This window comes from Scyliorhinus torazame, chromosome 6, assembly GCF_047496885.1.
Source record: "Scyliorhinus torazame isolate Kashiwa2021f chromosome 6, sScyTor2.1, whole genome shotgun sequence".
NCBI lineage: Eukaryota > Metazoa > Chordata > Chondrichthyes > Carcharhiniformes > Scyliorhinidae > Scyliorhinus > Scyliorhinus torazame.
In genome coordinates this window covers 44,569,790-44,592,343 of record NC_092712.1, presented here as the reverse complement: position 1 = coordinate 44,592,343, position 22,554 = coordinate 44,569,790, and the positions used below count along the sequence as shown (strand labels likewise).

The window sequence follows — 22,554 nt, the reverse complement described above, 5'->3', positions numbered from 1 at the left end:
TGGGATGGTGCAGTTCCTGGGGGAGTTGGGAATTTCCCAGGCTGAGGAGGAGTTGCGGGAAGACCTAGAGGCTCTGTTGGAGATGGAAGAGATTAAGGATGCGCTGAAATTGATGCATTTGGGGAAGGCACCAGAGCCCAATGGGTTCCCGGTGAAATTTTATTTAAAAAAACATGTAGGTCAGCTGGCCCCTTTTATCTTTGGTGATGTTTAGGGACCCCTTGGAGAGAGGTGCTCTGCCACACACTGGGGCAGGCATTGATTTCCCTGCTCCTTAGGAAAGACAAAGGCCCCAGAGATTGCAGATTATATCGTCCAAACTCTCTGTTAAATGTGGATGCGAAGCCTCTAGCTAAGGTGTCGGCGGTAAGATTGGAGCCTTGTCTCCCGGAGGTGGTGGGAAAAGACCAAACGGGGTTTATAAAGGGGTGGAGGTGAAAGGCAAATGTGAGGCAGCTGTTGAACATGATACTTGCCCCGGCAGAGGGCTGGGTTCCGGAGATCATGGGCGAGATTCTCCGACCCCCCGCCGGGTCGGAGAATCGCCGGGGGCTGGCATGAATCCCGCCCCTGCCGGTTGCCGAATTCTCCGGCACCGGATATTCGGCAGGGGCGGGAATCGCGCCGATTTGCGCCCCACCCCCACCCGCGATTCTCCAGCGAAGTCCCGCCGCTAAAATGCCTGTCCCGCTGGCGTAGATTAAACCACCTTTCTTACCGGCGGGACAAGGCGGCGTGGGCAGGCTCTGGGGTCCTGGGGGTGCCCCCACGGTGGCCTGGCCCGCGATCGGGGCCCACCGATCCGCGGGTGGGCCTGTGCCGTGGGGGCACTCTTTCCCTTCCGCCTTCGCCACAGTCTCCGCCATGGCGGAGGTGGAAGAGACTCCCTCCACTGCGCATGCGCGGGAATGCCGTCAGCGGCCGCTAACGCTCCCACGCATGCGCCGCCCGGAGATGTCATTTCCGCGCCAGGTGGACGGGCACCAAAGGCCTTTTCTGCCAGCTGGCGGGGCGGAAATTCGTCCGCCGCCGGCCTAGCCCCTTAAGGTTGGGGCTCGGCCCTCAAAGATGCGGAGCATTCCGCACCTTTGGGGCGGCGCGATGCCCGACTGATTAGCGCCTTTTTGGGCGCCAGTCGGCGGACATCGCGCCGATACTGGAGAATTTCACCCCATAATTTCACTTGATGCGGAGAAAGCTTTCGACCGAATAGAGTGGGACTATCTGTTTGAGATACTAGAGAAATTTGGGTTTGGACCAGGCTTCTTAGAGTGGGTGCAGCTGTTGTATGTGGCCCCATTTGCCAGTGTTTGCACTAACAAAATTACTTGAGCTCTTTCATCTATACAGGGATAGCTGGCTGGGATGTCGATGTCCCCTTTGCTGTTGGCATTAGCAATAGACAAAGAACAAAGAAAAGTACAGCACGACGTCCCCTTTGTGAAAGGGAGGTCGTGTCTCGCTAACTTGATAGAGTTTTTTGAGGAGGTCACTAAGATGATTGATGCAGGTAGGGCAGTAGATGTTGTCTATATGGACTTCAGTAAGGCCTTTGACAAGGTCCCTCATGGTAGACTAGTACAAAAGGTGAAGTCACACGGGATCAGGGGTGAGCTGGCAAGGTGGATACAGAACTGGCTAGGCCATAAAAGGCAGAGAGTAGCAATGGAGGGATGCTTTTCTAATTGGAGGGCTGTGACCAGTGGTGTTCCACAGGGATCAGTGCTGGGACATTTGCTCTTTGTAGTATATATAAATGATTTGGAGGAAAATGTAACTGGTCTGATTAGTAAGTTTGCAGACGACACAAAGGTTGGTGGAATTGCGGATAGCGATGAGGACTGTCGGAGGATACAGCAGGATTTAGATTGTCTGGAGACTTGGGCGGAGAGATGGCAGATGGAGTTTAATCCGGACAAATGTGAGGTAATGCATTTTGGAAGGTCTAATGCAGGTAGGGAATATACAGTGAATGGTAGAACCCTCAAGAGTATTGAAAGTCAAAGAGATCTAGGAGTACAGGTCCACAGGTCATTGAAAGGGGCAACACAGGTGGAGAAGGTAATCAAGAAGGCATACGGCATGCTTGCCTTCATTGGCCGGGGCATTGAGTATAAGAATTGGCAAGTCGTGTTGCAGCTGTATAGAACCTTAGTTAGGCCACACTTGGAGTATAGTGTTCAATTCTGGTCGCCACGCTACCAGAAGGATGTGGAGGCTTTAGAGAGGGTGCAGAAGAGATTTACCAGAATGTTGCCTGGTATGGAGGGCATTAGCTATGAGGAGCGGTTGAATAAACTCGGTTTGTTCTCACTGGAACGAAGGAGGTTGAGGGGAGACCTGATAGAGGTATACAAAATTATGAGGGGCATAGACAGAGTGGATAGTCAGAGGCTTTTCCCCAGGGTAGAGGGGTCAATTACTAGGGGGCATAGGTTTAAGGTGAGAGGGGCAAGGTTTAGAGTAGATGTACGAGGCAAGTTTTTTACGCAGAGGGTAGTGGGTGCCTGGAACTCGCTACCGGAGGAGGTAGTGGAAGCAGGGACGATAGGGACATTTAAGGGGCATCTTGACAAATATATGAATAGGATGGGAATAGAAGGATACGGACCCAGGAAGTGTAGAAGATTGTAGTTTAGTCGGGCAGCATGGTCGGCACGGGCTTGGAGGGCCGAAGGGCCTGTTCCTGTACTGTACATTTCTTTGTTCTTTGTTGTTCTTTGAATAGGCCCTTCAGCCCTCCAAGCCTGTGCCAATCATGATGCTCTAACTAAAAAAAAAACCTATTGCCCTTACTCGGCCCGTATCCCCCTATTCATGTATCCATCCAGATGCCTCTTAAATGTTGCTAATGTGCCTGCTTCCACCATATCCTCTATCAGTGGTTCCAGGCACCAACTGTGGAAAAACTCTGAAAAACATATCCCGTGTATCATAGAATAATAGAATTTACAGTGCAGAAGGAGGCCATCCGGCCCATCGAGTCTGCACCGGCTCTTGGAAAGAGCACCCTACCAAAGCCCATACCTCCACCCTATCCCCATAGCCCAGTAACCCCACCCAACACTAAGGGCAATTCTGGACACTAAGGGCAATTTATCATGGCCAATCCACCTAGCCTGCACATCTTTGGACTGTTGGAGAAAACCAGAGCACCCGGAGGAAACCCACGCACACACTGGGAGAACGTGCAGTCTCCACACAGACAGTGACCCAAGCCGGAATCAAACCTGGGACCCTGGAGCTGTGAAGCAATTGTGCTAACCACTATGCTACCGTGCTCCCTTAAACTTTCCCCCTCTCACCTTGAACCTGTGCCCCCTTGAAATTGACACTTCCACCCTTGGAAAAAGCCTCTGACTATGCACCCTGTCTATTCTTCTCATGATTTTGTAGACCTCTATCAGGTCTTCCCTCAACCTCCGTCTTTCCAGTGAAAACAATCCTAGTTTATTCAACCTCTTCTCATAGCTGACACCCTCGAGACCAGGCACTAGCCATGGCGCTGAGGCCTTCAAAAATTTGGGACGTATATTTTTGGAGGGGTGGCATATAGGCTCTCGCTAAACGCCAACGATTTGCTGTTTTATGTTAGGGATCCGGAGACGTCAGTGGGAAGCATTATGGGGATTTTGCAGTGCTTTGGGGCCATCTCTGGCTATAAGCTAAATATAGGAGAGAACAAATACTTGGTGGTTGGGGCTCCAGGGTGGAGAGGGGGCTTGATGGGTTGACGTTCCGGCTAGCAGGAAGTCCTTTTCGGTATTTGGGGGTCCAGATAGCAAGGGACCCCTGCAGACAGCAACTCTGGAGGTTGAACTTCATGAGTCTTGTGGGGAAGGTTAAAGCAGACATGCAAAGTTGGGACGGTCTCCCACTATCACTGGCAGGTCGCGTGCAATTGGTTAAGATGAAAATCTTGCCTTTATTTTTATTTCAGTGCCCTCCCGAGTTCCATTCTTCAGGGAGATAGACCGGCTGAAGACTAGGTTTTTTTTTTGTGTGGGTAAGGGCCCGAGGAGCAGGGGGATGGTACTCCACAGGGAGAAACGAGTAGGGGGCTTGGCCTTGCCAACCTTTTATGTAAAAATATTTTATTCAGGTATTTGAAAATTTTTATAAAAATAGCATGAACAATGTCATCAACATGGTATAATAAACATTCCCCTCCCCCCCCCCCACCATCCCAATCTTCACACACCCCAACCATAAAACAACAATCCGCCCCCGCCCCCCTTGGGATACTGCATCTGCTGACATTTTAATTTTCCCCGAGAAAGTCGACGAACAGCTGCCATCTCTGGGTGAACCCGACCATTGATCCTCTGAAGGCGAACTTTATCTTCTCGAGAGTGAGAAATCCAGCCATGTCACTCACCCAGGTCTCTACACTTGAGACCCTCCACATTAACAAGATCCGTCTCCGGGCTACCAGGGAGGCAAAGGCCAAGACGTCAGCCTCTTTCGCTCCCTGAACTCCTGGCTCTTCCGACACTCCAAAGATCGCTACCTCTGGACTCGGCACCACCCGTGTTTTTAAACCGTGGGCATTGCCTGAGCAAAACCCTGCCAAAACCCTCTAAGTTTGCGCATGCCCTAAACATGTGGACATGATTTGCTGGGCTTCCTGCGCACCCAGCGCACCTATCCACTACCCCGAAAAACTTACTCTTCCTAGCCGCTGTCATATGTGCCCGGTGGACTACCTTAAATTGTATCAGGCTAAGCCTGGCACATGATGAAGAGGTATTAACCCTGCTTGGGGAATCCGTCCATAGACCCGCCTCTATCTCTCCTCCTAGCTCGTCCTCCCACTTGCCCTGAAGCTCCTCCACCTCCTCCGCCTCCAAAAGCTCCTGGTAAATATCATAACCTTCCTCTCTCCCACCCAGGTACTGGAAACTACTCTATCCTGTATCCCCCGTGGCGGCAGCAGCGGAAAGGCCGGCACCTGTTTTCTCAGGAAGTCTCGCACCTGCAAATACCTAAACTCGTTCCTGCTGGCAATTCAAATTTATCCTCCAAGGCTTTCAAGCTGGGAAAATTCCAATGTATAAATAGATCCCCCATCCTTCTAATTCCTGCCCTTTGCCATCTCCGGAACCCACCATCCAGCCTACCCGGTACAAACCTGTGGTTATTATAAATCGGAGTCCAAATCGATGCTCCCTCCACTCTCATATATCTCCTCCACTGCCCCCAGATTCTCAAAGCCGCCACCACCACCGGACTTGTGGAGTATCGAGCCGGCGAGAACCGAAGAGGTGCCGTTATCAGTGCTCCCAAACTGGTGTCTTTACATGACGCCACCTCCATCCTCCCCCACTACCCACTTCCTAATCATGGCTATATTAGCCACCCAGTAGTAATTACAGAAGTTCGGCAGCGCCAAACCACCCTCCCCGCCGACTGCGCTCCAGCAACACTTTCTTCACTCGCGGGGTTTATCCCGCCCACACACAGCCCCAAATAATCTTATTCACCTGTTTGAAAAAGGCCTTTGGGATGAAGATGGGGAGGCACTGAAAGACAAACAGAAATCTGGGAGGACCGTCATTTGCACGGTCTGTACCCTCCCCGCCATTGATAGCGGGAGCATGTCCCATCTCTTAAAGTCCCCTTCCATTTGTTCTACCAGCCGGCATACGTTTAACTTGTGGAGTGCCTCCCATTCCCGGGCCACCCAGATACCGAAATCTCTTCCCTATCATTCTAAGCGGCAGCTCTCCCAGTCTCTTCTTTTGTCCTCCTGCCTGGATCGTGAACCTCTCGCTTTCCATGTTCAATTTATACCCCGAGAAATTGCCAAATTCTCCCAGGATTCGTATCACTTCCCCCAACGGGTCTGAAATATACAAGAGCAGGTCATCTGCGTAAAGCGAGACCCGGTGATCCGATCCACACCCCCCCCCCCCCCCCCCCCCCCCCCCCAAGAGAAAATGGCCTGTATGACCCGCATTGCTCCGGATCCTTCTCCCGTTTAAGGATCAATGAAACGATGCCTGCGACATTGTTAGGGGGAGGACTCCCTTCTCTCTTGCTTCATTAAATGCCCTCACCAGCAGTGGGCTCAATATCTCTGAAAACTTCTTATAAAATTCCACTGGGTAGCCGTCAGGCCCCGGGGCCTTGCCTGACTGCATGCCCTCCAGCCCAATGATTATTTTCTCAATTGGGGCTCCCAACCCTTCCACCAGATCCTCATCTACCCTCGGAAACCTCAACTGATCCAAAAACTGCCTCATCCCCTCCACCCCAGCCGGGGGTTCCGGCTAATATAATTTACTATAAAAGTCCTTAAACACCTCATTCACCTCCACTGGGTCCAGGACAGTATTTCCGCCTCTACTCTTTACTTTCCCTATCTCCCTGGCCACCTCCCTTTTCCTGAGCTGGTGCACCAACATTCTGGCTGCCTTTTCCCCGTACTCATAAATCACCCCCCTTGCCTTCCTCAACTGTTCCACCGCGTTCCTTGTGGTCAACAGCCCAAACTCCGCCTGTAACCTCCGCCACTCCCTCAGTAGCCCCGTGTCCGGGGCATCCGAGTATCTCCTGTCCACCTGGAGTATCTCCTCCATTAACCTGTCCCTTTCAGCCCGTTCCGCCTTTTCACTGTGGGCCCGTATCGATATTAATTCCCCTCTGACCACTGCCTTCAGAGCTTCCCAAACCGTCGCTGCGTTGACCTCCCCCGTATAGTTTGTTTCCAGGTAGTTCTGGGTGGACTTGTTAACCCGCCCACAGATCGCTTCGTCTGCTAGCAACCCCACATCCAGTCTCCACCTTGGGCGTTGCCCTCTCTCTCCACATTAACCCGTAGATCCACCCAATGCGGGGCATGATCCGACATTGCGATTGCCAAGTACTCAGTATCCACCACCTCCGGTATTAGAGCCCTGCTCAGAACCAAAAAGTTGATGCAAGAGTATACCTTGTGGACATGTGAGAAAAAGGAAAACTCCTTCGCCCTTGGCCGTGCAAACCTCCATGGGTCTACTCCCCCTATCTGTTCCATAAACCTCTTCAATTCCTTTGCCGCAACCGGCTTCCTCCCTGTCCTGGATTTTGACCGGTCCAATTTCGGATCAATGACTGTGTTGAAGTCCTCTCCCATGATCAGGTTATGTGACTCTAAGTCTGGGATCTTACCTAAAACCCACCTCATAAATTCCACATCAACCCAATTCGGAACATATATGTTCACGAGTACCACCTACACCCCCTCCAGCTTCCCACTCACCAGTATGTACCTACCCCCCATGTCTGATACGATTCTCCCTGCCTCGAATGCCACTCGTTTGTTGATCAAGATCGCTACCCCCCGGGTCTTTGAGTCCAGCCCTGAGTGGAATACTTGGCTAACCCATTCCTTTCTCAATCTCACCTGGTCTGTAACCTTTAGGTGTGTCTCTTGTTTCCACGTCCGCCTTCAGCCCCCTCAAATGCGCAAACATGCGAGCCCTCTTGACTGGCCTATTCAGCCCTCTGACGTTCCATGTAATCATCCTGGTCGGGGGGCTTCCAGCCCCCCCCCCCCCTCTGCCGACTAGCCATCACCCTTTTTAGGCCAGCCTCTAGTTCGTGCCCTCCGCCTCCTCGAGCCCCCCTTGGGCATTCGCAGTTCCCGACCTCCCATTTGTCCCCTAGTAACAATTTCTCCCCTGTCAGCAAAATAACCCCCCCACTCCCCTAGCATCAACACTAGAAACCCAACCCCCAAGTCAAGTTTCAGCTTAATACCTGCTCAACCCCTTCTGCGCTTCCGAGAGTCAGCTGACCCATGCTGACTTGATAGCGCCCGCCCCTGGCACCAAGCAGTCTGTCTCTCCATTGTTCTCTTTCCCCCCCCCCCCCCATTTGGACAAACATTAAAAGCATCACATTCCCCAGTAAACAAACATCAGGGGGGGAAAAACAGTGAAGAAACAGCCACTTTAGAAAAGAAAGCACACCCAAAAAACAGAACCAACCCCAAAGCCCAAACCCCCTCTAACCAGCTCCCTACAAGACAAAGTTACCTTTAGCCATCCAAACAGCCCCTTATTACACATAGCACTACTTATACTTAAACAACCCAGCACAACAAATTGCCGCCACAGTACTACTCCAAGGCTTCAGTGTCTTTTAATTTGCCTCCAGCCTCTTTTCTTTAATAAAAGTCCATACTTCGTCTGGTGTTTCAAAGTAGAAGTCCCGATCCTCGTGTCTGACCCACAGACGGGCTGGGTACAGCATTCCAAACTTCACCCCCTTCTTAGAGGGCCGTTTTTGCCCGATTAAACTCAGTTCGTCTCTTGGCCAGATCCGCACCCAGGTCCTGATAAATGCGCAGCTCACAATTCTCCCACTTGCTGCTCCGTTCCTTCTTGGCCCACCGCAGAACGTGTTCCTTGTCCAGGAATTGGTGAAAGCAATCCTCATCCTCGGCGGCTCGTTCGCTCGGGGCTTCTTCGCGAGGGCTCTGTGCGCTCTATCCACTTCCAGGGGCCGAGGGAACATGTCCGTCACATAAGCCCTCGCATCCGATCCCTCACTGCCTTCAGGGAGGCCGACAATACTAAGATTCTGCCTCCTGGACCTGTTCTCCAGGTCCTCCAGCTTCTGCTGCATTCTTTTCTAGAGGTCGTTCATCATCTCCACCTTGGTCTGCAGCATGGTAATGTACTCCTCGTGCTCGGACACTTTTTTTCTCCGCCTCCTGGATTGCTCTCCCGTGGGTCTCCTTGATTCTGCACAACCTGATCAATCGAAGCCTTAATCGGCTCCAGCATGTCCTCCTTCAGCTTGGCGAAGCAATCTTCAAAAAACTCCACCAACTGCCCCGTCGACTACTGTGCCGTCTCCCCACGGTCCTTGCTCTCCGCCATGCTTTCCTGCGTTGCCGTCTCTGCTCGCGTCTTCCTTATAGGACTTTGTCTACTCACACGGCCACTTCTGGTCCAATTCTCCATACACCGGAGGGGGATTTCTCCTCACTGTCTCACTCTTCACCGATTTATCCCAGAAAATCCAGAAAAAAACAGGGGGGAAAGGTCCAGACGTCCGTCACAGGCAGGAGCTATCAAATGTGCGACGTACTCCTCCATGGCCGCCACCAGAAGTCGGCCTTGCCACACTTTCAATATTACTTTGGGCGCACAATACTGAAAAAGTGTTAGAGTGGTGCGGGGTTTCTGAGGAGCTGTGGGTCAGGGTGGAAGCGGAGTCTGTGAGGGAGGAAAGTCTGGCTCCACTCTTGGCAGTGCCGAAGAAACACTCGACTAGCCAGGTGGTAGTGACCACATTAAACATTTGGAGGCAATTCTGTCAACGTTTCTATTTGAAGGCTGCCAAAGGCTAGCTCCTATCTGTGCAAATCAGTTCCGATCGAGCTCAAAGCTGGTGGGCTTCTGGAGGTCGTGTTTTTGGTACTATATCAGCAGTCCCGGGCATTGGGTTGTAGCCTTGCCACTGGTTCGATTTTTGGGGTTTCGGATGTGTGCCGCTCTGGACGGGGTGGGGGCAGACGGCCTGGCCTTTGCCTCGCTCATGGCTGGAGTTCGACTACATTATTTTGTATTTGAGCACAAGTCTCAGTCCTCTGTGCTCATAATGCTGATATTAATAGTTGTTACAGATTAGTTTGAATTCCTACTGAGCATGTAACACCAACAATTTATCACTGTGTTGAAGTGCCCGTGATTACTATGAGGAAATAGATGACATGCTTGTGTAGAAACCCTTAGAAAATCCCTTTGTGGTATTGCTTCAGGTGCTAATTTTGGTAGAAGGCACTAACCTAGAGCACAGCAGTGTCACATTGTTGTGGATTTACCTGTGTTCCAAACTACTGTTTCTTATAAACCTACTTCATGGTGACTGGTTTGTTTCATTGTAATGTTTTAAAGAATTTAACCAGGTTGAGTATATAAAATTTCTATGGATACCTGATTTTCAGGTGGGATTGTTTCCATTTAACTTATTCCTACTGTATGAAATATCTGATGAAATATCACCTGAAATCTGGTTAATTAAGTGGGTTATCACTATTTGTATGATGGCCATGCAAACCAATTGCAGTTTGAGAAGGGATTCAGGCAGGGGTATCTTGTCACCCACACTGTTTAATGCAGTAGGAGAGAACATAATGAGGATAGTGCAGGAAGATTTACTTGGAAAGATGTGGCTGCATTACAGCATATGGAATCTCGGGTATACAGCAACGCCACAAGCAATCAGAACAAAAGAAGAGTTTAAAGATTAGTCAAAGATTAGCCTTTTGGATTGAACATAAATGAGGCAAAGACCAACATTATGGCTCTAAATGGCAATGGAAAAGTCAAGATTGGAAGCACCAAGATGGAGGCAGTGGACAAACTCCAGGCTTGCCGATAAACAGCAAAGCTACATCCAAAAATTAATTCCAGGTGAGATTATCTGTGGATAGAGATGTAGGCAGTCGATGTGTTGTGCTGCAGTCTGTGGATATGTGGATTGACAAAATCATCTTACTGTTTTAAGTTAAACCATGGCAGCCCTTGGTATTTCCTCTTGTGTAATTTAATCTTAACCTCCTGCAGTGATAGGAGTTTGTTAGCAGCAGGTGCCTTTGAATTCTGTGGTCAGTAATTTTTGCTTTAAGAGAGAGGATCACATGAAGATGTGGGTATGGCAGAGGATGCTCACAATCAGCTGATGGACAGAAAGACAAATGAGTGGATTAGATCAAGAGTAGAATCAAAAGCATTAAGTGCAATTAGAGAGAGAATGATGGACAAGTACAGACATTGGAAGTGAAGAGCCAACAGTCTTGACCTGGCAATAACTGAAGGAGCAATTCAGGATAAAAACAGAAGAGAAGGCAGAAAAATCAGATGGGTGGATAACGCTGTAACGTAGACAGAGAGAGACTTGGAAAAGCAAGACAAGGCCAAAGGCCACACTGAGGCTATAGTGAAAACAAATGAACGAAGGCAAGAATTAATCATTGTTCAAAGTAACCAGCTGGTTAAGGCAGGTTAAATGATTGCAGAGAAATGACTTGGACATCCCTGAAATGCGACATTTGCACTGTTGCTCACAAATCATGAAAAATAATCTTTTATTTTTGTTACTGTAGTTTTGATGGTGCATCTCTGATATCTCTCTCAGATCTGGGCTTCCCTCTTCCATGGCCCCAAGTGGTGATTAAAATGTATTACAGCTCTAACTGACAAATGATCAATATAACTGTTAGTTAGCTATGACTCCAGGTCCCAGAGGTGCAAAATGCTGTTACCCCACTACATAGCCTCTTCCCCCTCGTGTGAAATCATGCCCTCTCCTGATTCTCTCCATTACCAGCGAAAGCTCAAATTCCCATTTCGAGTAGAGCGAACCCCTTCTGAAGGATCTGTATACATCAACGTGCTTTTCATGTCATTCAGTACCTCACCTTTTGTCAAAACTGCGTTCATTTAAAAATTGGGAACAGTGGGAATAATCTCTACCTGGGAATCTCTAATCTGGGAATAATTGGCATCTACACCAAGAGGTCACTTCAACTTTCAGAAGTTAAGTTATAAAATTCTTTAGGCTGGATTTTCATCTTTTATGGCCTTGTCTTACTGTCGTATTGAAGCCCGGTTTTCTACAGTGCACCTTTGTTATTTATTCTTATCAGATGCTCTATCAACAGCTTGCCTCAATGGGAGGTGTGGTCAGCCTGAAAGGCCAAGGCTCACTTCCTGGATATCTGTTTCTTCAAGGCCCCAATTAAGCTCATAATTTTAATGACCGCTTAACTGATGTTCTTGGGTGCCTTAACCCGGACAGAAGGACCCCATCTTGGACTGTGATAACAAGTGCCTGTGGCAGTGAGTGCCACCATAACCCCATTGAGAAATGCTTTCTGAAGCTCGCGTTGTATTCAATATTGACAGCATACAGAATGCCTTTACATTCCCTACTTGCTTAGAGCGGAAATTACGGACTGCAGAATTCAAAGGCACCTGCTGCTAACTGGTGGTTAAGATTAAACGACACGAGGAAATACCAAGGGCTGCCATGGTTGAATCTAAAACAGTAAGATGATTTTGTCACTCCAGATCAGTGCAGTGTGATTTGGAGCAAGATAGGATAGTGAAGGAACAGCAGAATGCTCACCCATTGGCAACTTTGGAGGTTGTGAAGGGAAATCTTGACAGTAAGCTAGGTCACAAAAAGGGGACAATTTTGATGGGACTCGTGTGAGAGTGCCCTTGAGGACTCACTTTAGCGATATGTTGTCCCCAGCTGTTTAGCAGCTGGCTCTAATTTGTAAGTACCTCACCTGGCTGTACAGATAGATAAACATTGGTACCAGTAGGTAGGGCCCAGGGCATACCTATAATGCCCATCTAGTCAGCAGCTCCAGACTGGATCTCCTGATCTTCCAATTTCATCCTCCAAGCAAAAGCACATGCCAAGACTCCATTAGTTGCTCAGGCTCATTTTAAAAAGATGTAGGAATAATTTTATGTTATTTTTAAAAATACATTAATTTTTTTAAATAGCATTAAAACTTTTTAAAATTTAAATAAGGTCATAAAATCCTTTAAAATGAGATTTAAGAATCACCTTTGAGATGACTCCAGATCCCGACTAATCTAATTAGGGGCTGGTTTAGCACAGGGCTAAATCGCCGACTCTGAAAGCAGACCAAGGCAGGCCTGAGGAACGGTTCGATTCCCGTATATGCCTCCCCAAACAGGCACCGGAATGTGGCGACTAGGGGCTTTTCACTGTAACTTCATTTTCAGCCTACTTGTGACAATAAGCGATTTTCGTTTCATTTTTTCATTTCAATCTTTGTCAATGGAGCAAGCTGCAATCAGTCCAACAAAGGATATATCCCTCTGGCATTCTTTCCTGCCTGTGGCCCTTGGGAACAGAAAATGGAACACTCCCCACCTACAGTCATTTACCATTATTGCTAAAGATGTCTGCCAAGTGAGGCTGAGTAGCTTTTTGCAACTGGGTAGCTGGTGTTTGGTATTACTCATAGATGTTCCTTTGTTAGTGGCTGATGGATCTCTGTGTCTATTCGGAACCCTGGATATGCGTTATCCCTTCTTAGTTCCCAAATAACAGAGATTCAGGCTGTGCATTTTGGCAAAGGTTCGTTGAACTTTATTTGTCAGCTTTAGTGTCCACTGGTAAACTTTGGTTGCAATACAAACTTAGGTCATATTGATTGTCTTTAGCGAATACAGTGGTTGAGTTTAAAATAAAATTACAGATTGTGGTAATTTCTTCAAATCATGATGCACAGTATCAAAATGATTGATTGATTTAAAGAAAATGGCGATTTAACAAAAGCAAGCAAAGAGAATAAGTTTCAGCAATAGATAGATTGATCCCGGAATGGATTTTTCCATCCCGACAAGTGATTTTTAAGGAGATTATTATCTTTAAAGTTTTGCCTTCTTTACAGCTGTGATCGGCTTTAACTAATTTATAATTCATTCAATTTGACCGAAGTGTCTCTATCAATTTTAAGACAGATATGTATTTAAATATATTGGTGTGATTTTCTCATACTATCGCTTGCCAATTTTCCGATTTATCGACACCTGCATCGCCTTCAGGGCATTATGACCTTAGACTGTGTATTACTATGGAAACGGGACTGTCCAGGCTTGGGAAAGCAGCTGCATTTTTATAATACAATGAAGCCTTTTGGCTCGTTGACTTCATTGGCCTTGGATTATCTAGCAAGTTTCAAACAAACTTGCAAAATGTGAAAATTGAGAGTCTTATCTGTTTAATTCCCAGCTATAGTTGCACTGAATTAATGCTTTATATTGATTTTCAGTTAATTATTCTTAAATGAGTTCTCAATTAAACCTTTTATCTATCTCATCTATAGCTAACTAATAAAGCTGATTTCTATCAGTGGCCTAAGTTTGCCTAAAAGCTGATAACTGCAAAGTGGAAAATTCAGGCCAATATGTCCATGCATTCTTGTGTCTGGTTTCCAACAAAAGGCAGTCAGACCTCCTGGAATGTGCCTAGATTCTTTTTCTCTGGCAGATTGGAGCCTGATGCATTATTTTGTATGTTACTGTTGTGACAAATTTGGTAACTTTTTAATCAAAATCTCTCCATCGTAAGCAAAATAGTAATTTTCAGCTTTTCACCATACTTGGTCCAACACCAGAATGGACATTTGATGTGCTATTTCCTGCTGTTATTTGCACGGTTTGGGATGGACATGCTGAGAGCAGTCTGTCGATCTCAAATCAGGCATTAATATATCATTTCACCCAGTCAGGTGCTCAGGCTTTGGTGCAGCATTATTATTATTAGCAGTCGCAAAATGTGCATGTGCTCCAGAGTTGTAAATGTGACTTGACCTGACCTGCTGCCAAATCTCTGGAGAGATAAAGAGGTTTAACTTAATCCAGTCTGTGATTTGCTGCTTTCGGATTCCTTTATAGCTCTTTATTTTCCCATCTACAAGTTGCTTCCAAATCCTTTCTTTTTGGCTTACTTACATAGGCAGGGATTTCAAAAATCCACCAGTAGTCAGATTGTGAGATTTTATTGTTACATTCATTCTCAGGCTGTTTGTCTCGCAATGACTGCATTCATTGCCCAGCTAGTTACCCTCAAACAATTGGTGCTGCTGAGTCATCACCTTGACCATTGTGTCAGTATTTAAACTTCTGAGTGTAACTTTCTGTAGTAGGATTGTCACTACGAGATTGAGCTGAAGACTATGCAAAAGCCCAACCAAGAAGTGTGGCAGTTGACTCATCCTCCTCCATTTTAAATCACAATTGATGTTTCAATAGAAAGTATGGAGTGTCAACAGTGAGGTCTCATGCAGTTTGTATGGAACTCCTATCTGCTTTGGTCCAGCTGTGGAAACATTGGGGATTGAAGTGCCTGTAACTAACCTAGAAATCAATTTTTAATTTGGTGGGTGTAGTAAATAAGATTCTTTTTGTGGTCCTTTAGGTCTCCGAGATGCCAAAGCCTGCCTTTATGAAGAAAACACTGGAGGAACTTGGGATAGGAACGTACCTTAATATTGCCTTTATCCATCCAAACACTCCTATTATTAAAGCGCTGAGTATATTTGTGGAAAGAAGGGTTTCTGCCTTGCCTGTTGTGGATGAGTCAGGTTCGTACAGCTCTTGTGCTTATGACTTATTCAGATGTGGGTAGTGTCATCAATGGTAAATGAAGCAATGAACAAAAGTAGTTTGATGTTAATGTCCATGACTAACAGCACTACTGGTCCTGATGAATGCTTCCACCTGAAAACTTAACGTTCCTTGTCTGTTCAGGCACTGAGTGATTTTGTTGCTATTTTGTTTAATTTTGGTTTGTATAATATAGTTTTTTTTCAAGTTATGTCTTTGTTGGATACCTTTGAACAATAGCTCATCTGTGATGGTTGCTATATTCCCACCTGTCATTTGTATCCACTGTGATTTAAGAGTGCCCTTTTGCAAGTACTGTTGGCCACACTTGGCGAGTTGTCCTTGCAGATGTTCAAGATTAACGTGAAGGACACTTGATGGGAAGTGTGTGTACATGTAGACATTGAACAAGATCACGTTTGGGTTTAGCTCTGACAATTGGTCAATCTGCATAACTTTATTGCATCACTAAGTTCAGCCCCCGCTGAAATTAGTTGAGTGGAGACAGTCAATGTTAGCAAGTTTACAGTGCAGAAGGAGGCCATTCGGCCCATTGAGTCTGCACCGGCTCTTGGAAAGAGCACCCTACCCAAGGTCCACAGCTCCACCCTATCCCAATAACCCAGTAACCCCACCCAACACTAAGGGCAATTTTGGACACTATGGGCAATTTAGTATGGCCAATCCACCTAACCCGCACATCTTTGGATTGTGGGAGGAAACCGGAGCACCCGGAGGAAACCCACGCACACACTGGGAGGATGTGCAGACTCCGCACAGACAGTACCCAAGTCAGGAATCGAACCTGGGACCCTGGAGCTGTAAAGCAATTGTGCTATCCACAATGCTACCGTGCTGCCCATTGCATGAGTGCCTGCCCTCCTCCACCCTCAGGCAGCGCATTCCTTACTTCCACCACCCGCTGGGTGAAAAAATGTTTCCTCGGGTCCCCTCTAAACCACTTACTCCTCACCTTAAAATTCTGGTTTTAGGCACCTCTGCCATGGGAAAAAGATTATTGCGATCTGCACTATCTATGCCTCTCATAATTTTGGATACCTCTATCAGATCCCCCCTCAGCCTCTGCTACTCCAGGGAAAACAAACTCAGCCTGCCCAAACTGCTCCTCACAGCTGGTGTTATGGATCCAGAGCAGAATCCCAATTTTGGTTAAGATCCTGAATTAGAACCAAATATTTGCATTTGGTAAAACTGAGGAAATGTTACTGCGCCACAGGAGTGATAACACTGACCAGTAGACAGCTTTTATATTAAAACAAATTTTAATTTGAACACAGAATTAAGCACATTAACAACAAAGAAATAGCTTTACAGCTAACAGTTGAAACATCTTATCTTGCTTCCTGAAACTTGCCTCTACATTCCAATTAAGCAAACCCATATATTTAAAATACCGCTTGTGTATAAAGTTAACAATCGGGTTTTACTTATCTTGGTGCAGATAGGGTGGCAGGCTGGCCCCTCCCATTAGCTACACCAGCTGAGCTCCAAGCACACAGCATTCTTTTGTCTCTTGTTGCAAGATTAGCCTTGACATGTTTAGCCAGACTCATGTTACAGAATTACATTAGCTATCTAACTGCAAACAGGTAAAATGGCTTTTAATGTCTATTAGCAAAACACTTCCCCTGAAAAATCACTGATTACCTCACTTTTAATCACAGCTGTAGCAGCCAAAATATATGTAAACATTTTAATCTAGGTTTTAAACATACAAACTATAAAGTATGACCATTTCTTATATTCTTCACACTTGGAAGGGAACTTGTAGATGATGGTGTTCCATATGTCTGCTGCCCTTGTTCTGGATAATACAGATCACAGGTTTGGAAAATGCTGTTGAAGACGCCTTGGCAAGTTGCTCAGTCCAGAACTAAATGGTGAAATTTCTTGCTGAATTGTTGAGGTCAAATTGAGCTCTCGTTTCACAACAGCACCTTCATCAAGAAGCATCCGGAACAGTATGTTGTGTTTGAATTTGGCACAATGGTGGGCTTTGGCCTGTAACATTTGGATTGGACATCGGGTGTTGTTGTTGTTCCACTCTTGCGCCACTTCAAATATATCCTCGCTTTAAAGAAGGGAAACTAACTGAGTCACTGATGCCACTGACGTTCTTCATAAATTTGCTAGGGGTAAATATTCAAGAAGAAATCATCAGGCTCTAGTCGAAAGAAGTTTTGAAGAAAAAAACTTCATGGAGCTATATCAGGGAAAAACTTGCCTTTCTCTAGAAAGAAAGTTGTAACCTTGTGTGCTAAATTTCAATAATTACTGGTACTCAGTCCAACATTTAAAGCCAATTGATCATCAGATTAACATAGAAATATGCTTTGAATCTTGTAAATCTTCAGATGTAAATTGTTTTTTATGCTCTAACATTATTTGTGACATTTGCTCTTTAATGTTTTATATTCTAAATATGTGTATATCTCATTTACCTGACATCAGCTTTGTCTCATATATCCTATTGCATCCTTTTAAAAATAGATCAATAATTCTTTCTCCTCTGTCCAGCTGTCTCAGCACCAAAGATAATCTAGCCAAATAAGATGTTTAGGTTGTTTACTCAGTTAAATAAAGTAGTGAGAGTTGTGAAGGCTGCATGATCCCTTACACAAAGGAAATAGCTGAAGGTGACTCAACACTCGTTCTTAACAAAAAAGGTTTGTAACCACCCACATAAAACTTCAAATGTCTTAAAAAGAAAATTGAGACATTTAATCCTTACATTCTATTGCTCTTCTAGCTAGCTAAATATTTGTTAACTGGCATTTGCTAATAAATCAGTAACCATTATTTAAGATGATCATTGGCTTCAGATATATAATGGTGATCATTTGAGTAACAGAAACATCTTTAAAATTGATCCATTCAGGGGAGAGTGGGACTGAGTTGGTGACTTTGAGCTTTACAGAAAAAAATGTCCCCTTCAGGTCAATCATCTGAGTTAATTTATTTTTCTTTTACAGGGAAGGTTGTAGATATTTATTCCAAGTTTGATGTTATAGTAAGTACAACTCTTTTCACTTATACATGGCACATTAAACGCCTTAGTGCGTACCTTCTACAACAGCTATAAGTTGTAATTCAGAATTTAATTAGTGTTTCCCATGTTCCTTTGACCACATATTTTGTGGCTCACAGCTTTAGATGTCTTAAAAGATGTCTCAAAGGTATTTTGTTTTTGCAAAACGGTTTTGACCAAAACCCAGTTTGTTGATAATGAGCATTTCACATTAAATCCCGTTTCTTTTCTCCTGCTCAGAATCTTGCTGCTGAGAAGACGTACAATAATCTGGATATCACTGTAACCCAGGCACTGCAACACCGCTCACAGTATTTTGAAGGGGTTGTGAAGTGTCACAAGCTGGAAGCACTGGAGACGACAGTGGACAGAATAGTCAAAGCCGAGGTAGGGTCAGGTTTTATACTTGTTATTCGGTCCAACAGTTCCATGCTAATGTTTATTCTCCACAGGAGCCATCTCCTACTCCATTAACATACCCTTCTATTCCTTTCTCCCTCGTGTGTTTATCTAGCTTCTTCTTAAGTCAGTGCTATTCGCCTCTACTCGGCCTCTCTCCAGCTCTCTAATTTCATCCAGCTCTGAGATATGTGCATGCCTCTACTTCAGATCTCTTGATCATCCCTGATTTTAATTGCTTCACCATTACTGGTCCTTTTTCGCTCAAACCTCTCTGCATCTCTATCCCGCTTTCCTTCTTTAAATCAATCCTTAAAATCTATCTCCTTGACCAACCTTTGGTCACCTGACCTAATCTTTCCTCGTGGCTCAGTATCATAGTGTTCTTGTGAAATGCTTTGGGATATTTTTATTATGCTAAAGGTGCAGTATAAATTTGTTGCTTTTGTGGTAGCAAGCTCCACATTCTCACCATTCTGGATGAATAGATGAAGGGGATCAGGGGTTCTGGGGAGAAGGCAGGAGAATGAGGATGAGAAAATATCAGCCATGATTGAATGGCGGAGCAGACTCGATGGGCCGAGTGGCCTAATTCTGCTCCTATGTCTTATGGTCCAATACGTTCCCTTGATAGTCCCCATTACATTATGGCTGCTAGTCTCTCCTGCAAATGAAAACACCTTCTGTGTCTACCAAATCAAACCCTTTCTTAATCATAAAAATTTCTAGAAGGTCACCCCTCAGTCTTTTCTAGAGGAGAGAGGTCCAGTATGTTCAATCTTTATGATAGGGTATAACGTCTCAATTCTTGTATTAATCTAGTAAATTCTTTTGCACCTTCTCCAGTGCTTGTATATCATTTTATTACCTGGAGATAAGAACTGTTCACAGTACTCCAAGTCTGGTATAACAATATATAAAACATAGGTAAGTCTTTCCGGCTCCCACATGGTACAATGCATCAAAATGACTCGGCCTCCACAGCATTCTGGGGTGAAGAATTCCAAAGGTTCACCACTCAAGAAGAAATTCTTCCTCAAATCTGTCTTAAATGAACACCTCTTATTCTGGGACTATGCCCTCTGGTCCTACACTCTTCCATGAGTGGAAACATTCTGCCAACATTTACCGTCAGGCCTCCCATCACCTCTCATTCTTCTGAACGCCTCCCAAGGAAATGTTGACCATTTATTGAAAATGTGAAATATGTTGAAGACCTCTTGAGTTGATTATTCAGTGAAACTTGAGCTTCTACTGAAGAACCATTTTAGGCTGTTGTCATGGGGACTGATGAGTTCTGCAATATCAGCGGCAGGTTTTTTTGGTCTGTGTTTTACCATCTGATCTTCTCCTTTTCAGGTTCATCGGCTTGTAGTGGTAGATGAGAAAGAAAGCATTGTGGGAATCGTCTCATTGTCCGACATTCTGCAGGCTCTTGTTCTCACCCCAGCAGGTATAGATGCACAATATTCCTAATCTCCCGGAGTCTGACCTCTGATCCCTTCCTCTAGGCACTCAGGTAGGGTACACCATGGCATCTTGTACCCACTCAGCTTGCTGAATCAGCACTGGCTGCTGGAACCCCCTTTGCTAGCTGCTGATTGACTGAACGGCCTTTGGCATGGTCAGTTTGGCTGAAAATGTAGCTGCTTTTGAAGCTGTAGAATTTCTTTACTTTTTTTGCCAGCCATGTATGAGATCATTTCTAACAGATATCCGGAGAAAGTGTATTCTGTAGTGGTGATTGGTGTACTTGGACTGAAAGTGGGTAAGACTCAAGTTATGAGACCTAAAGTTGAAGTGGGTACCATGCTCTTCTCTAGCATCATGTGTCCATCAAATTTATTATGATGATGTTGATAATTCAACAAAATATACATTTATGTAGCACTCAGACAAATACTTAATAGGGCAAGTAGTCACAGAGCCGTTGGACACTATGGGCCTGAGGTAGAGTATCAAGAAGGAGCAGAAGTATGGACAGAGGCTTTCTGATGGCAGGGAGGAGGTGATAGGACTGAGTTGCTTAAAGAGGGAACTCCAGCAGGTGGGGACATGGTAGTGAAAGAGCAGGGAATCGGCCTTTGCTGGTGGCCACAGTATGTATGAGTATATGAGATGGAGGCAAGAAGAAATGACGCCATGGGGGAATTTGAAAGTTCAGACAATTTTTTTTTTTTTAAAAGAGTGCAGGAGTTGATGACTGCTGGCATGGCTGTTACTACAAGGCCACAGGATTCTACATAACCTGTAGTTCATCCGCTAGGGTCCCAGGTTCGATTCCCCGCTGGATCACTGTGCAGTGTCTGCACGTTCTCCCCGTGTCTACGTGGGTTTCTTCCGGGTGCTCCGGCTTCCTCCCACACTCCAAAGATGTGCAGGTTAGGTGGATTGGCCATGCTAAATTGCCCTTAGTATCCAAAAAGGTTAGGAGGGGTTATTGGGTTACAGGGATAGGGTGGAAGTGAGGGCTTAAGTGGGTCGGTGCAGACTCGATGGCCCGAATGGCCTCCTGCACTGTATGTTCTATGCACGGTAGAAGTGAGAAGACTGCTGAGAACATTGGCTACGCACACCCACAGGATAATAGAAGTATGAATTAGGGTTTTAATGATGGGGGTGTTGGGATAAAGATTTTGTTTAGAAATTTAGAGTACCCAATTCTTTTTTTTCACAATTAAGGGGTGATTTAGCATGGTCAATCCACCTACTCTGCACATCTTTGGGTTGTGGGGGTGAGACCCACGCAGACACGGGGACAATATACAAACTCCACACGGAGAGTGATCCGGGCCTGGGGTCGAACCCTGGTCCTCAGTGCCGTGAGACAGAAGTGCTAACCACTGCGCCACCGTGCCACCCAAGTTGAGGATAAAGTTGAGAAGTTGTGGCATACTTTTAAAAAATCATCTTGGTCACCCCACTTGGATGTTGTGAGATGAAGTAAACTCCGGGGTCCAGAAAAAGAGTTGGAACTCTGGTCAGAAGCTGCTGTTGTTCATGGGCACTAAAGGGTGACCTCTCATTATTAATCTAGAGCAATTTCAGACTTTTCTAGATGGCCAGTAAAACTGAAATACAGGGAGACACTGATTTGAGTACACCCCTCCACATCGTACAAATATGATAAATATCCCTGTTGTGATCAGAAAGTTTTATAATAATTGGAAGTACTGTCAGGGAAACACATTTCACTGGCACAAAATGTGGTGTGAGAGACTATTGCTTGCATGGACTTGATATGAAAACACAAATAAACTGCATGCAGTTTATGGCTACGCCATTCAGACGTTTTATATATAGTGTATGAAGCAAAGCATGACCAGTAAAAGCTGTTTGCAACTGAATGCCATTTTGTGTTTGGATTTCTGCCTTTCCTTCTCTTTAGTGAATCCCTTAACGATGAAAGTCAGTGAGAGGAACTCAACAGGTTGTGAAATTTGCTCTTTAGGATTTGACTGATAGCACTGTCCTCTGCCATTTTATCATTGCAAGAGTTTTATAATTAATCTAATCTTTATTCATCAGGGGGCGGCACGGTGGTGCAGTGGTTAGAACACTTCCTCACGGCACTGAGGACCCGGGTTCGATTCCGGCCCAAGGTCACTGTCCATGAGGAGTTTGCATATTTTCCCCGTGTCTACGTTGCTCTCACCCCCACAACCCAAAGATGTGCAGGGAGGTGGATTGGCTACGCTAAATTGCCCCATAATAAAAATAAATAAATAAATACATCTTTATTCATCAAGTATAACCAAGCAGCCACTTGTTATAAGGCTTGTTTTATTACAGCTGTCTGTATCAGGGTAGCATGTAAAACACAGTTTATTGTCAATTAGATGGAATGAACACTGGAGCCTCTGACCCATATGGTTAAGAAGTGGCAGCTGTATTCTTATCCCTATCAAAATTTGAATGGTATGCCACTTTTTGAAAGAAAAAGGTGGATTAAAT

At 45.6% G+C, this 22,554-nt stretch overlaps 1 protein-coding gene across 5 annotated transcripts in view; it reads left to right on the top strand.

The window, feature by feature from the left end:
- The window catches only part of LOC140424773 (5'-AMP-activated protein kinase subunit gamma-2-like), a 584,455-nt gene that overhangs the window by 558,876 nt on the left and 3,025 nt on the right, over nucleotides 1-22,554 (top strand). For 4 of the 5 annotated variants that reach the window (XM_072508164.1, XM_072508167.1, XM_072508168.1 and 1 more), the window contains 4 exons: nucleotides 14,965-15,130; nucleotides 18,146-18,183; nucleotides 18,442-18,588; nucleotides 19,960-20,053. In XM_072508164.1, the coding sequence (XP_072364265.1) occupies nucleotides 14,965-15,130; nucleotides 18,146-18,183; nucleotides 18,442-18,588; nucleotides 19,960-20,053 (445 nt within the window). Of the gene's footprint in view, nucleotides 1-14,964; nucleotides 15,131-18,145; nucleotides 18,184-18,441; nucleotides 18,589-19,959; nucleotides 20,120-22,554 lie in introns of all 5 variants that reach the window. The other variant, XM_072508165.1, reaches the window with a different exon arrangement.